At 37.0% G+C, this 16,631-nt stretch overlaps 2 protein-coding genes across 2 annotated transcripts; one reads left to right on the forward strand and one right to left on the reverse strand.

Annotated features, from left to right (window-relative positions):
- Positions 1-3,273: 3,273 nt before the first annotated feature.
- On the reverse strand, positions 3,274-13,414 carry LOC103708976 (DNAJ heat shock N-terminal domain-containing protein). Its single transcript, XM_008794108.6, has 9 exons — positions 13,054-13,414; positions 11,007-11,135; positions 10,779-10,908; positions 10,333-10,453; positions 9,154-9,235; positions 7,364-7,417; positions 5,589-5,627; positions 4,831-4,927; positions 3,274-3,656 (listed from the first exon to the last, which is right to left on the reverse strand). Exons 1-9 carry the CDS (start codon positions 13,285-13,287, stop codon positions 3,529-3,531), a joined length of 1,014 nt encoding a protein of 337 aa, XP_008792330.1. The 5' UTR covers positions 13,288-13,414; the 3' UTR covers positions 3,274-3,528.
- A 748-nt stretch (positions 13,415-14,162) lies between these two features.
- On the forward strand, positions 14,163-15,194 carry LOC103708977 (uncharacterized). The gene is made up of 3 exons (XM_008794109.5): positions 14,163-14,440; positions 14,544-14,642; positions 14,741-15,194. Exons 1-3 carry the CDS (start codon positions 14,228-14,230, stop codon positions 14,819-14,821), a joined length of 393 nt encoding a protein of 130 aa, XP_008792331.2. The 5' UTR covers positions 14,163-14,227; the 3' UTR covers positions 14,822-15,194.
- Positions 15,195-16,631: the final 1,437 nt, after the last annotated feature.

The following is a 16,631-nucleotide window of genomic DNA, read 5'->3' on the forward strand; positions in this document are numbered from 1 at the left end:
TCAAAGAAAAGAAGAAGAAGAAAACAGATAACATGAAGAAATCTAGATCAAGGATGTCCGCCCGGATATGCCGTTGCCCATTGCAGCGGGCAATGGACGCGCAAATGGCCTGCGCCCACAGTAGAGGTCCATAAATACCCAACAGAACAGGAGTGATGCACCTTCTGTGTGGCCATCGAGCCAGCAGAGCACACAAATGTGCAGTTGGATTACAGGGCAAATTCTTCCTTGGCAGTCGGCCACTCCAGTACACCGGAGTGCCAAGGAGTGTGCCTACTGCCAAAGAAGATTTGCCCGGCAATTCACCTGCTCAAGCTCTCGTCGTCGTCGTCGTCGTCGTGCCATTCATGTAAGTCGATCAGGTTTGTTTAGTTTTATTTGAGTTTCTACAAGCAAGCACTAAAAGTTTCCAAAATAAACATTGTTTGAATCTTAAACTGTTGAAGAATAATAATCTCACGTCGGATGGGCTAAGAACTTATGTGGTGCTTATATACTTTTGCCCTAATCCATTTGAATCAAATATGTTACAGGAGAGAAATTTACAACATGCCTTGCATTCATGGCTGGGCTCGGGCCAGATCATTCAACATGTGTAGGTGTATGTGTGAGTGAATGACAGAGAGAGAGATAGAGAGAGAGAGAGAGAGAGAGAGAGAGAGAGAGAGAAGAATGCATATGATTTTATTTTTGGATTTACTTACCTTGGCTTGGTTATACATGCAACTGTGTGAAGCACATCACCTGGCCGTGGAACAGATCCAAATTAAGGCTATTCCATGAGGAAATAAGGAAATTTTATTATAGATAAGGAATGATCTTAAAATGAATCTGAAAAAAAAAATACAAATTTCAATGTCCTGATATTCTTCAATAAGAAAGTAAAGAAGGTATTTATTATAGAAATTAAATTTGCAAGGGGCGAATACTAAAATTAAAAATCTAGGAAATTTGATTTTCTTTTAGTACCTTCTTTTTAGAACTATATATCATTAGCTAATTGAAGTAATATTAACTCTTCAAATATTATAACAAATCTAGCTAGCAATCTTATAGTGTAAAAAAAAGGGGAGAAATATATTAAACTTACTGCTATGGGGATGTTGCGATGTTGCTTAACTTATGCATGGTACATTTCTCCAATGGTTGAGAGTTGGAAGAGGTTATCAGAGTGGTGGAACATTTTGTGAACAACGACAGCTTAGAGCTCTCAATGCTCTTAATTTTACGGACAAGAATAACCACTTTTTGATGAAATCCATTGTTTCAAAATTATAGTTCTAAAAGCAAGTGAGAGAGTTTGAAAGCATCACTCAGCTGGTGTAAACTAGGGACAAAGGTTCTAAAATCCATTGTACCTTTTTTTCTTCATGCAAATCTACCATTCGATTGTCCATTTATCGCTTTGAGATCAGTGCACATGGATGAGTGAAAGTATTCGGAGTGCTTTAGATCTATGCAAGACACAATCCAATAATTAACGTCATAAAAGAAGATCAATCGTTTTTTTATATGAAAGATACAATCCAAACCTCTCAACTAGCCTGATAATTGTTATTTGATCTCCGTGGGATGAGTACCATTTTAGATCCGAAGTTATCTGATGAATAGACAATTCGAGCGTCCAAGCTGACCGGAGGTGAGACTCGACATCCGAGACATGTTTATCACATTTAGAGGAATGTAGTCATTAAGACTTAAGATTGACCTTAAAAAGACATATTTCTAGCATTCCATGAGGGAGATTATTCCTTGTCGACAACTAGGGACTTACAGGTATCTTCTCCCCAAAAAGTGAGACATTTCATTTTCCCAATCTTTTATTCACAAGAATGGTGCAACAAATTGTTGCCTGCCAACTAGGACGAGACTGCATGTTGAGTTGTCAACTCGTCATGCGTTCTCAAGTGACGGACCCACCACAGTTTGTAGAGATAAATTCAAATAAAATAAAATAAAATAAAATAAACCACAGTACCTCCAATTTTTTCCAGACATGCGAGTCTGTGATCCGCTGCACAAGTGTTTCCAGCAATCAGCAGGCTGGTGGCGGGGGCCCATCTTGATTTTTTTGGGCTATATCTTGCTTGCTCCTTAAAAGATGTGGACCTTGTGAGGTGGAATCACGTGCTCACAGGACCGTTGCCACCTCGAATTAAAGCATGGCATCTCGTCATTCCAAATTCAAAAATGGCCGATTTCTATTCTTCTTCCTTTTGAGCTTTACTCCAGCTTATGCTCCATCTCTGTCTCCCTTCGGATTCGTTGCCTCACCTTTGTACACGATCTCATGGATGATGAGATCATCTTAGAAAGCCTAGGCTCCCTCTGGTTCTTCTCCAATATCCTCTCACCATCTTCTCCCATTACTTGCATCAATGCAAAGAATACCCATGACTCTCATCCCAGTGACCCTCGAAAGCCAAAACAACCGGGACCAACTACTCAAATCCTTCAGTCCCACCAACTTAAATCTCCAGACATCTGTGTCCAAGCTGTAGGGAAAGGCGCAGGATCGGGCGAGCAAGCAACAAAACCAGAGAATCATGAAGCATCCAAATATCCGAAAGAGTCCTTCATGGAGCAGAGGAAGAAAAAGAGCAACCGAGAACAGGGTATGAAGAAATTACACAGGTTTAAGGAGGAGTTCACGGTTTTGGGTTTGAGCTTTGGCGAATTGGGGCCAGATGGTAGAAGACCATTCTATACATCTTGGAAGCAGCAAAGAATGGCGAGGTCGTATGGGCTGAGGCAGCCATTTCGTTGTCACAATATGCCCCCACTGAGTGATGGTTTGGCCATGAAGGAGCACCTTAAATCATGGGCTCATGCTGTTGCATGCACCGTCAGATAACTGGGTCTGGAATGCTACTTACTGCCATCCAGCATTTTCTTTCTCTATCCGGGTAGAAATCTTTAATAGATTCGTTCCAGTTTGTTACATTCAATCTAGATATTGATCCATCATTGTTGTTTTTATTAGCCGTCCCTGCCGTCCCTCTCGCTGGTTTGCCGATGTTATTGCTTCCCTCTCTTTTCATTCATAGGGTGAAACCGTGATAATATAAAGGAATGCCTTTTGCCAATTCATAAGCGAGTTCTCAAGCTTAGATGCAATACAGAATGACAGCACAAAGACCTCATCTTAGATGCTGCAATCTTTATCTTTATCTTTATTTTACTTTATTTTTTGTTTTGTGGGAAGGATTAGGCACAAGGTGCCTAAACAAATTCATTTAGGCAATTAAGAAAAACAAAAAAGATGCTGCAATATTTTAAAAAGTACTTTTTTATTTTTTCATTACATCAATATTAGGAGGGAGGGAGGGAGGGAGGGAGGGAGAGAGAGAGAGGAATTTTCACTTACTACATGTGAAAGTGAGGAGAATGATCTGCAAGGAGTCCTCTCCAACATTCAGAATATTATGCAAGCAGAAAGCGAGAGAGATTGATTTATAAAAACCTCTATACAAATAATTAGATATGCATGGAACAAGTGATTTAGGAGAAACCCAATGGCAAAGGATCTCATTCCTTGTTAGAAATTGCCTCTGGAAGTTTGAAGGTGGGAGGTCTATCTGCGCCCCTCCTTGAATATTCTCTCCACCTTCTGGATGCTGCTGCAGCTGTCTTAGCTCTCTCCTTTGCTTCCTCCTCTGTTAACAAGACCATTGCCAAATTAATGTACTAGGAATGAAATGCAGCAGCATATTTTTCTATTAGAATTTATATTGTTTTTTGTTTTCCAAGTAAAATGAAATTCTGATGAGCAACGATCGATCACACCGGCAAATGACTTCTTTGTGCTTGTATGCTTAGAGACAGCGAAGAATCAAATTTAGTACATGCCACATGAACCTTAAATAGAAAAATAGAAAAGAAAATTATCTTTGAACCAACTAAAGAAAAAAGAAAAGCTATTTTTCCAACTCTTGGACTGTTGTTCTTGCAGGTAACTATATGGACAAAATTGTTGAGTTCTTGAGATTGCAATTGTATTCCATTAACACTAACAAGGTGTCTTAAGCATATATAAAAAAGAGATTGATTTGATTAGTGTGTTGCAATGATCATGTTAAATTTAACAGACAAAGACAGCAGGCATTAACAACCAAAATTCATATGGGCCTAGGGTACAATATAGAAGAATCTTTAAGAACACCATCATACTTCCAAGATCCTTGTATACTGATGCAAATGGAAGAATTCATATAGGCTAACAGCTAGGAAACATCAAGGACCACCCTAAAAGCTCCCAGCATTTCAAGTATCAATGGTCACCAAGATGAAACGTACAATAGACATTGCCTTCAGCTCTCCTGTTAAGCAGACATCCAGCAACAGCTGACAAGAGAGCTAGTCTTTCTAAGGGCCAAAAATGTTGCTTGAATAGCATTACTGTTATGTGCATGCTAAAAGCAGGAAGCTTCAAGATAAATAATTCGCACAAAGAAAGTAGATTTTTTACGGGGTTCCAAGCTGCTTAGGAGAGTATTCAATGAGGACTAGAATTGTGAAAATCAAAAACCACGCATGCTCCTACAACACAATTCATTTTCAGAGTTTTGATTATCTATAGTGCAGGCATGAATTTATCAGTTAGAGATATGTGACATTCCACTAAATATTGGGACGTAGTTAGCTCACATGATGAGAGTTGTCCTAGACTAGCACCACCAATAAAATTATTTTTTCTGCAATTTTAAGAACAAGAACAGCATATAAGCACAAAGACCTAGCAAAAGAGTGCTACAAAAGAAGCATACCAATTCTTTCTCATTATATGTTTTTCTTTTATCAACGAAATTTTTCTTCTTTTATCAAGAGTACCTCTATTTTGGTAACTTTTTGGCTTTCCCCAAAGATCACTCCAAGCCCCACTTTTATCAGAGTCCTTTTGTTTCATCATTCGCAACTTAGCTTTTTCCTGCGTAAGAAAGGAGAAGTCCAACGTAATGCATAAACAAGATCTGAAAAATATGCCCACGTTATGTTGAAATGCAAACATTGAATCCATTGCTACCACAAAATGTGTAAACAGACCATGAAATCCTGAAGATTAGCAATGACAAGCAAATGATATTAGAAGCTAAGATTCAAAGAAGATGAAGAAGAGAAACTGGGGCCTTATTCAACCAATAAGCTCCAGATTTACTACCAAATGAGACAAATAAATCAACCCTGAAAAGATATTAGTATATGCTAACAATTGTTGATGCTTCCCTACACACCAAATTCTTCACACAAACACATTCATGCACGCGCGCGCACACACACACAAAAAGAAATTTTATTGACACAAAGCACCATAAATTTGGCATTTGACACAGAATTATTAATCGTCCAGCCTTTTCTTAGAAATAGTTCACAACAATCAAGCACAATAAACAATTGAACTGATCATTTTGAAGGCAGATATGATACAACTGAAAATATATTAAGTAATAGGAATGTGAAAGGATAGAGATTGCAACATATGACAAAAAAGAAAAGCAATAAACATAGAAATTGTGGGCCTGGATGTAAGTAATTTAGATAACAATTTGGGTTGATGTGTAGATCAGGTCTTAGGGAACTGGTGGTAATACCAGGATTTTTGTTTGCCGCTTCTGCCACCGTGAACTTGCCTAGCACATGCATGTAAAAAAAGATGGTCAGGACTTCAAAAAAAATGCAATAAGAAATCACTGGATAAATTTATCCATAATCTGCATAACCTACAAAAACATGTTTATTAAATTGCAATTCAAAATCAAAAAGATAAAGAAAAGGAGACCTGCTGTGCATGTCTATATTGGATGGAGTGAACATAGCTATTTTGTGCAAGCAATGCACCATAGGTTCATATAGATATGAGAATGTTATATTTGAGTGGCAAAAGATGGTCTAAATATGTATGTTAAGCTATTGGCCCCTGATTAGCAGATACATTTGCATTAAACTTTCCAACTGTTGCAGCCCAATTAATATAGCATCAGAGAAATGGATTGTTGTTATTGGCCCTCTGTGATGGCTTTGCAAACATTCAAATGACATTGGTTCTACCTACATTGATAGCTCAGAACTATCACATGATTCCAAAAAATTTTGGCAGATACTACCACAGAAATGGTCAAAGTTTGACAAAATCAGGGGAGTCTGGTCTAGATTCTAATACAGCATCAGATCTTAAGTCTAGCACTAGTGTCTTCTATCCCCAATCCTTTTTTTATATTGAACAGTGACCCAAAATATATTCCAGCCACTGCAACTTCTTCAAATGGCAAACACCCAAAACTGACATGTTGGGGTCATAATCAGCTCATTTGTAGCTCGTTAGGGCTTTTTAAAACATGCCTTCCATTTTAAATGGAAATTCAATATCATCGCATGCACCACTTCACCTTGAGTCCTTAATGAGTATTTTCTTATAACTATCTTATTCAGTACCAAATCTAATTGTTGTTTGTTGGGCTTTCTTTCATATGTTGCACACCAGGGTTCCAACTCCTGGCTGTTTACTATTGATTCCTTCATACATGTGTAGTTGCTTCGACCACCAGTCTTTTTGCACTTGACCATATGGCAGCCCACCCTCATGATGATGATGAAAGTGGTGAACAAATTGCTGAACATTCAGTTTTCTGGTGCAAACAATTAGATCATGTATCCCATCACCATTTGATGAGCTAAACAGGTAGAGATGTATGTCCATGTGGATAGACAAATCATGGAAATCACTCCTTAACAGAAGTTGATGCGACAAAGCCAACAGTGTTGCAGGAGTCTCATGTTGATCAAATAAAGAGGTGACATACATATGAGTGTTTTAAAATAGAGAATTTGAAGATGACATGAAGTGATACAAGGAAGGGCAGAGCTAGAACTGAGTACCTTAGAGGAGGCACATGGAACTTAGACAGGAAAAAAATGGTTAAGATGATCGAAGAACCAATTGAGATATGCGTAAGGGTTAAAAAAAAAGGCAATAACATAATGAAAAGCAGGAAAAAAGTTGCCAAAAAGGATTTGATGAGATTTTCACCGACGAAGGCATCAAAAAGAATTTTGCCTAACAAATAAGAATGGTGAAGAAAAGGCAAAATTCCTAACCAAATAAAATGAACAAGGCCAGTTAGGGCCTTATGTTTATGGTAATTTCTTCTGGTTGTAAATATAAAATATTATTAGGTGCATGAAACTGATTGAAGCATGATCCTAGATCATAATCCAGTACTTTCTGAAAGTCAATGAGCTCTTAAAAATTAACAACTGATATTAGAACTTAACTTGTTCAGAAGTCTAGTAACAATCATTTGCATGGATAAAATCAATACTGCATTGGTGGATGACTCAAAGTAAACTTAACAGATATAATTATTACCATTCTAAAGACATCAATGGATGAACCTCCCATTCCTGCAAGCATTAGCCCAACCTGTTGAAATGACAACCCAAATTTATAAAGATGTTAATATGTGTCAATATGTCCTATTGGTAAAGAAGACAGACTTGAAATAAATTCAAACAATTAATTTGCAATAAGACAACTTTTGGCTCAGTTCCATCTTGCAAAGATGTACAAAAGGACAAAATAAAGGTTAGTTGGAACCTCGACAATATCTGTAACTCTAACAGCTCATGCACATTTCAATGGTTTTTATGATACCTTCCTATTAAAAACTATACAACTAAAGGACTATTATTGCTCTCAGAAGAAATTCTATCCAGATTGGCATTCCAAAATTGTACTGCCTATGTTTAACATATATGGGCATGTGCATCTTAATCAGCTACCAAAGTTAAAGAAAATGTATTACTCTAGCATGTAAAGAAACAACAGCAAATATAACTGGGCCCTTATCAACTGAAAAAAAATGATTTGCTTTGTTTCTTTGTGTCTTTCATGCTTAATTCATAAAGAAAATGCTTACAGATCTCAGACTCCTGACTAAGAAGAATGTCTCGCATAATAGCTCATAATTTTAATATATGATATGATTGTTCATGCTAATATTTCTATCAACCTGTCATCAAATAATGCAAAGATGTATACACACATGCAAGTATGTATGTATGTATGTACATTTCTATATATGAATATATATACATATATATGTATATAAATATATAACTAATATGCGAGAATCCAAAAACAGTCCAGTTAAGATCACTCCTGACCAGATGACCAAGGGAACGACACTGATGATACGAGCCATCTACTATCTCTAAACTATTTACTGTTAAAAAATCACGTGATTTGGAGATCCCTGACATATGCATCCAGTAGTCAGAAATATGCTTCGTTCGTGTTATTTAAACTATCCATTTTTTGACCACCGAATGCATAAATGATGTACAGGCTAGGAATGTCCAAATCATATGATTTTTTGAAACTAAGCAATTTGGAAAGAGTAGATCACATCCAATGACTCAAATAGCCAATGTTAGTCTTCCGGTTGTTTGGTTAGGGCTGATATTCTTTGGGTTATTGTCTATGCACCCATGATGGATTAAACTATAATTTATCCTTTTCACCTGCTAAGTTTGAAAGTTTAAGCTAAATCTATAATTTAAGCAAGACATCTTAATCAATGTTTCTTAAGGTTTGGTAGTCTCGCTTTCCTTGAAACTACATGATGGATTATCATTGAACTAATTATCATGCCTAGCTTCATACTCTATATCATGACAAAAACCACAGATAATAATACCTAAGATGCATCAATCATTTGTGATTCTGTTCATGTCTAGATAAGTCAAATATCCTTTTCACCTGCTAAGTTTGAAAGTTTAAGCTAAATCTATAATTTAAGCAAGACATCTTAATCAATGTTTCTTAAGGTTTGGTAGTCTCGCTTTCCTTTAAACTGCATGATGGATTATCACTGAACTAACTATCATGCCTAGCTTCATACTCTATATCATGACGAAAACCACAGATAATAATACCTAAGATGCGTCAATCACTTGCGGAATCCCATTTTGGATGATCGAGGGTTTTGTGCAACTTAGTAGGTACAATTAGTACAATAATCAGGTCAAGTTTATCCTCAGATTGTGAAAATATTTTCTGTTCGAAACTTATGAAAATCATGATGATCTAGCATTAGAGACAATATCAGGAATATACATTTGGGGAAGAAGACAGTGAAACATAGAAATTTATCTTACATTCACTCTCTCCATTCTGCGCATTTCATCTTCAAGGAGAGAAATTTGGGCAGCAGAAGTCCAATGAATGCAATCAACTGGGCTGGAACATATTATTGACACAAATGATCAAATATAATATTATAAAATATCTACTAACAATAAAATATTAAATAACTACGAATAAGTGAAAAATATTGTTTATTATGAATTAATTAGTTTAGACCTGAGGATGTTTATTAAGCAAATGAACAGGACAAGAGTCATGGAATAATTTTGAAGCATAATACAGAGATAAAAAAAGAATTATCCTGAAATCTTTAACTATTCAATGTAGGGCATGACTTAGATGAAAATTGTACCTCAAAATGTAAAGGTAAAAGCTTTCATGGGCCTCATGGCATAAAGGGTAGAATAATCCCAAAAAAAAAAAGCTTTCCAAAACTAAATAATCAGGAATTTAACTATCTTTTCATCATATCATATATTCAGAAATTCCCTCAGATATGGGATAAAATTAAGTTCTTAATATATAATAGGATGATGGTTTCTATAAAAGAATATATTAAACTGTAAAAGTCCGAAGCTCATGTCATCACTTAAAAAGTGCATTGCACCTTGGCATCATTTTTCATGTCCTGTGTTTATACAAGAATTAGAACTTAATATATGAAAACAGAGCATGGTTGAGTAGATTTCATTTCCTGAATGAGATTCAAAGATTCTAAAAACATAAACTTGTCTTCAATTTAATTTCCATGACATTACAGAGCATAAAAGCTATGTTTCAAGAAGAACAATCATGGTTTTTGATTCCCAAAGAACTAATAAAAAAGCCTATCACCTAAAATTTTGTTAAAGATAATGATATTCTTATTTTCCCAGGTAAAGCTAAATTTAATTGAGCATGTCGCAATCAGCTAGCATAAGTTTTCAAGTGTCATCATGCATTGTAAACAGCGCATCTCAAAGTGCATTAACATGGATTAAGTTGGGCAATAAAACCATGAATGAGTTCGTAAAAAAATAAGTTGTGTAACAACAAACTTGCACTTCTTTAGGAGTGGCAAGATAATTTGAAGCTCTCAATATCAACACTTAAAGATTATTGTTTCTAATATGAGATTATAGAACTCTACCAAGTTTTCACGTGAACACTGAAAGAACAAAAAGTTTTAGCTATTCTCCTCTACCACTAACCAACTATCAATTGCTTGTTGAACCAACTCAGGATCACCAGATTGGCTGCAGACTCTCGCTCGTCCAAAGTCCTCTTCAATCCAAAATGTATCTGGGGCCACATTGGCACAATTTTTACATCCTATTTGACCAAGAAGAAACAAAGGTTATTGATGGGTACCAATCTATAGCAGATTGATAAAGTTGATTGCCAAAATTCACTCTTGCTCGACAGGTAAAGTGTTCATTGTCTTATTGTGTGCATCGAAAATAAGATTTATGTATGTACGTATGTATGTATGTACATATGTATCACATTTTGATGCTCTCCAATGATAGAAAGAAAATCACTCTAGGTTACAACAAAAATATCAAGAAGCTGGTTAACAAAGAGAAGAAAGAAATATTTCTGCTACAAAACTGCTTTAACATTAAGAATTTAAAGCAGGGGTTGAGATCACCCATACCTATGCAACTAAACTCATCAACAAATGCATGATCCTTTGGGGCAGTGTCATCCAAGAAAGGGTTGATAGCGGTCAATGCATACCCATGAATTTCATCATATACCATACGCTGCACAGGATCACTAAGCACCTGCTCTTCCCTGATCCATGTTAGCTTACTGAATTAAAAAGTTCAGGACAGATTGATTTTAAACAGCCTGTTTTTAAGTTTCAAGTCAATTAACCCACCGTATAAACTTCATTGATGAACATACAAAAGTTTGTGATCTCTGAATCATTTCCACTCAAGTCTGGATGGCATGCTTTCATGCAATTGTAGTAAGCTTTCTTTATCTGCTGAGGAGTGGCATCTGGCAGCTGGCATGCATAAATGTTTATACACTGTATCAGGACCACAACGTACTAAAACCAGAGGTATAGATTCATCTATTATTCCAGTAATTCTGTATCTTACAAATATATGGTATCCAAGTGAATAAACATAATAAAACTATATTTGAAATTTCACAAATAACATTCAGTATGTAGCTAAAACTGAATGAACATAAGCAGAAAACTTGTTTAAGACACTCTCAGATGAAATAATTTTATCATTTTACTTCTACTAAAACAGTGAATAGTAATTATCAATAAAATGGTCACAAATATGCGCACTCATGTTTTATAGGCCACTAATTTCAATTTGCTACATAGCATTCAGCCACGAAATTAATTTTTTATGATAAATCTTTATTTTCATGTAATTAGAAGAAAATTGCAGATTTATTACATGTATGAGAGATTTATTGCTACCAGAGAAACCCCATATCTGGGCTAAAAATAACAGAAAAAAAAATAAATTAGTTCCACATAACTTTCCCTAATTTCTTCTTCACAGGTCATGCTGCATAGCAATTAGCAATTGATGTTTATAATTTTAATAATTAAATTGTTCATATTCTTATTTAGTGTCATTATAGCTTAAATTAAACAGTATACACAGGCAAAATATATTTTTAACTTGAATTTCAATATAGATTTGTTTGAAAAAAAAACTTGTAGATGCTACCCTATCTTAATATTTTTTTCTGAAATCAACTTGATTTCTACCCCTAATCTTCCCAAAAGCATGCTGTTGTCACTAAGTCCCAAGCAATGTCAGTCACCATGCAAATCCTTTTTAACCTCCATTTAATGAAAAGGTATAACTCTACACTAGGCCCATAATTAATCCCAAAGAAAAACTTAAAGCGCAATTTACTAAAAAACAATCTTAAGCTCCCTTTCCACTTCCTCTTAAGCAAGTTAATCACAGTAAAAACTTTACTGTTCATGGACGGCCAATTTAAGAAACTACAATTGCTCAAAAACATAACAAAAGGACTTGAAATTTTTGTATGTATACCTTTATAAATATCTAAAATTGCATATATATACCCTCGCAAATTTACAATCTGTGTATACTCTTATAAATTATTTTCCTTTGCACATCTACCTTGTGTCAAGATACCATCTAACAGCATGAAAAAACGAGCTGCTTAAAATTGAAATGGTTGAAATACTATTAACTCAATAAGGATAAACATACAAAAGGAAATAATTTATAAAAATATACATGCAAAAAATATATATATTTTAATCAAATTCTAGTTACACCGACATCATCAACCAAACTGTGACGTCGAAGATATAAGTGTGACAAGAAATAATTTATAATAGTATATGCATAAATAGTGAAATTATGAGTGTGAACATGTAATTTCAAACATTTATAACCGTATTCACGTAAAAAAAAAAAAAGATCAGTACTTGAGATCACTAATCCTATTCAAAAGTACTGTCCCAAACCTTCTCTCCTATGTCCTAAATTTAGAAGCGCAGATTCTCCTAAGTCAGATCTAACTCAAACCTACACAAAAGCATTGACATGTAACAGGAATTCAGAGATTTATAAACTTTCCTAAATCATTCGGTAGACGAACCACTCCTCGTTGAGCATTTCGCGTACGGTACAGCTCTTTTTCCAATCCTAAATTTACAAACCATAATTTTTAATATTCTCATTCCGCTTCCATTGCCATTTCTCCGACGAACCTTGATTTGTATCAGGTTTAGTATTACCAAACGTTGCTAACATTAAAGCAGCAAACACTTCTCAGCTAAAACTAAACATGACACAACATTCGAATTCACGAAAAGGTTAACCAGACAGCAAATTACTGTTGGAAAAGCAAAGGTTCTTTATATATATATATATAAAGAAGGTACTAAATAAAATTGTTGAGAGTTAAATTACCAGTCCAAGAACGGCGTAATAGTCATCCGCTATATCATCTTCCGAGAACGAATCACCTGCTACGGCGGTGATCCTGACATCTCTTCTCCGCCTCCTGAAGCAGCGGCGGCGGCGGCGGTGGTGGGCAGTCTGCGCTAAGCTCCGCCGCCGGTTTCCGAAGCAGAGGAACGACGGCGAAGGGCTCTGGAATTTGACGAGCGAGTCCGCACAAAGCGGCGAGAGCAATTGGGCCATCAGCAATTTCGAGAAGGGGAAAGAGAAAAAAATCCGATGCGATCCCAATTCCTTCTCTTCCTCCGCCTCTCGTTCTCTCCCACCGTGAGGGCCTGGCGGTATAGTAGTTTTCCCTTCTATTTTCCCATGCCTCACGGCGCGATTTTTAAGGAGGTCCTGGTATGAGTACTGCGGGTGAGGTTAAGAGAAGTTCGACCTTCTCTCATAACCAGAAAGCATCAGGCGGAACCTTTTGAGGGGAACGAGGGTGCGGATAGAGGTGAAGCTCCGGATCCCTTCATTGTGATAGCAATGACTTATGCGTGCATATATTGAGGAGGAGAAAATTGGGGTCCAAATTTCTGGACCCATCATGAATTTTCGTGGGAGGAGCTTGTTATTCTTGACTCTTGACGTCTGCTTACATGGCACTCTCAGAGCCTCAATCCTCCCTTTCCCTGGGAGTGGACGCAACTGGCCAGAAACTATGCTTCTTGGTATTTCGTATGGGACTGTTCACAGGAGATGAATCCAAAGCTGGAGAGTATGAGGCGTATTTAGGAAGGCAAACATGACAGCGGATTAAACAACTTCTTACGTGGACAATCACTCCTGAGGCACCATATCGGTTGGAGATGAGGAGCTGCCTAGAATATTTTGAAATTTTTTTTTTTGATTTTATTGGATGTATCCGTGTAAGATATATAAGAACCATCGATTTTAGCACCAAAAATAAAAAAAAAAAAAAAGCCCGGACAGGTAACATTAGCAGCCCAGAGCCCAGGTGGGCTGACAAGTTCATGGGCCTGGCTAGCTCTTTCCGGGCTGACACGACCCAGATCCGTAGTTCTGGGTTATGAGTCATGACCCAGTAGGCTAGCCTTCGGAGTTGGGACAGCGTGATTATTATAGCTCGTTGGGACAAGAAACAAACGGGAGCGACCAAGACGGGGACCGCGAAATGCCCTCCTCGGCTCCCAAGTCCTCCTCCGCCCCCGTCAACGGCGGCCGCGACGACGTGGCCGGCGGGAAAGGCGGGTCGCAGGACGCGACTGTGGCGAAGGCTGTGGGCTTCGTCGTCTTCTCCGGCATCGCCGTCAGCATCGTCAAATCCCTCCTCTCCAAATCCGGCCAACCCCAGCGGCCTCAAACCCCCTTCCAGGACTTCTCCAAGGTAATGTCTCCAGTCTTCACTCGAAGTGGTAGGGATAAGCCCGTTTACTTAATTTCATTGGTTTAAGATGTTTTTTTTCTCTCTCTCTCTCTCTCTATGTTAGCCCATGGTTGAGGAGGGATTCGGAAGTGGGTCGTCTTCAGCTCGGATAATAAAGATTGAGAAAGGGGATACTCTTTGGGATCTGTCCAGAAAGTACGAGGTAGGGTTCTTTTTCTCTTGAGGGAAAAATTAAACATCATTTTCTACTTTATTTTACATGTAGAACAAATCTTATGGTGGCCATATGGTGGGTTTTAGGTTTCGATTGATGCGATCAAGGAAGCAAATGGAATCATGGGAAACACCATCTATGCTGGAAAGAAGCTGGTTATCCCTTGAATGCTTGTTTGTATGGTTTTGGTTCCCATTCTTCTTCTTCTTCTTCTTTTGTGGGTTTTTGGTACATATAACGAGAACCATCGTAATCCTCCCATTTGTCATTTTGATATTAAGGCTGAAGGGAAGGAGAAGACAGCATGTAGAGTTTGTATTAGTTGAGAAATTGAGTAGTTAACTATGATTGTGTTTGAGAGGGAGGTGCTTGGATGCTGTGAGCTGAATAACATGTAACCGTTAAGTTTGCAGGACCTTGAGAGATATAACTGTAGCATGGGATCAAGTGTACTGTCTGACATTATGTTGTAGTGTTTATGATGAGTAGAACAGATAACATTTGCCTTGGTAGGTAATCCAGTGGATTGATCATAGTGTTGCTTTCTTGTTTAGAACCATGAATGATCAATATGAGATGTCATTTGTCGAGGCGACCTATAGTTGCGCAACAAACCGGCAGTCTATATAAGGACCACTTTAGCAATGTGGTCTGTTGGTTTGACCCATTCCTTTGAATCTTCTATCCATTGATTAATTGCTTTAGATACAATTGGAATCAAATGTTTTCCATGGGTGAGAGCTTTGGGGTTATATTGTTGTAAACTTAAGGATTTTGATGTTGTACACATTGATGGCCTGCACCACGGACCCTTCCCTCTGCTTTTTTGTTATTATTATAAGATAACTTGATTCTAAAGCTATCAACTTGTAGATACCTGCATGTGTTGGTCATGGCCCCAGGGCTACAAGACTGTGGGGTTCCCTTTTTTTTAAAAAAAATTAGCATCTCCCACCCCTTCTGATTTCTGATCAGCTTCGGAGGAAATGATAAAACCTTAGCTGCAGCAGTTAGTCTAGCATTTAATGCATTCAAGGAAAAACAAGTAATCATAAAGTCTGCTCCTATGTGCTGTGTTAGACCTCCTAAATCATAATTTTTTTCTAATGGTTTCAATTAAGTTTTAATGTAAGTTACACTAGCATATATTTGCAATGCTTGGAATGCTATAATCATGTGATTTTGTCCTGTAATTTTATGCAAATTCTAGTACGACTTTGAGAAGCAGGTCCACAATTTCACAACCAAAGTTTGAACTGCTGGTCAGCTTTTTCCTACAAAATGTTGGATGGTATGGTAATTGCTATTTCAGACTCTTGCATGTGTTTTCTCACTTTCTTGGTCACCATCTTTGTGCCCAATTTCATAGATCAAAGACAAATATAGAATGTGGTACAACTAGCATGACCAAGGAATTAGTTATATGACATGGATGCTATGGGTGGCTGTAAATATACTTACTTTTGTAGATGCATAAGCTTGGGCTTCTGTCTTTTTATGGTTGTGCAAGTTGATGTTTGATCTGGTATGATTCCTCATATATTATTAGCAATCTAATGCCTCCTTTTTCTTTTAGTAGTTGTGTTCATAATTTGCTTAAGGTGGCAACATGATATGAGACCTTATTCATGTGGAACATTTTAGTGGCAATTGATAATGATTTGTGCAACCCCACAAGCTGAATGCTTTGGAGTTGATTGTGCATAATATCATAGACATGAGAGGTTCAGCTCTGTTTTGATTTTGTTTCTTAGGCTCTTTTTTTTTTTCTTCCTTTCTTGCTGAAGATCTTGATGTTGACTATGCTATGTTAGTAGAATTCTTGTTTAATTGACTTGCACCAGCTGAATGCTTTGATGTTGATTATATATAATATCATAGGCTTGGAAATTGGAAGCTAAGCTTTGCTTTGATATCATCTATTAGGCTCTTTTTTTCTCCTATTTTCTTCTGAAGATCTTGATGATGGTATTGTAC

The sequence above is a fragment of the Phoenix dactylifera genome, chromosome 9 (assembly GCF_051530095.1).
Source record: "Phoenix dactylifera cultivar Ajwa chromosome 9, Ajwa_hap1_PhDact_Kaust_v1.1, whole genome shotgun sequence".
Lineage (NCBI taxonomy): Eukaryota > Viridiplantae > Streptophyta > Magnoliopsida > Arecales > Arecaceae > Phoenix > Phoenix dactylifera.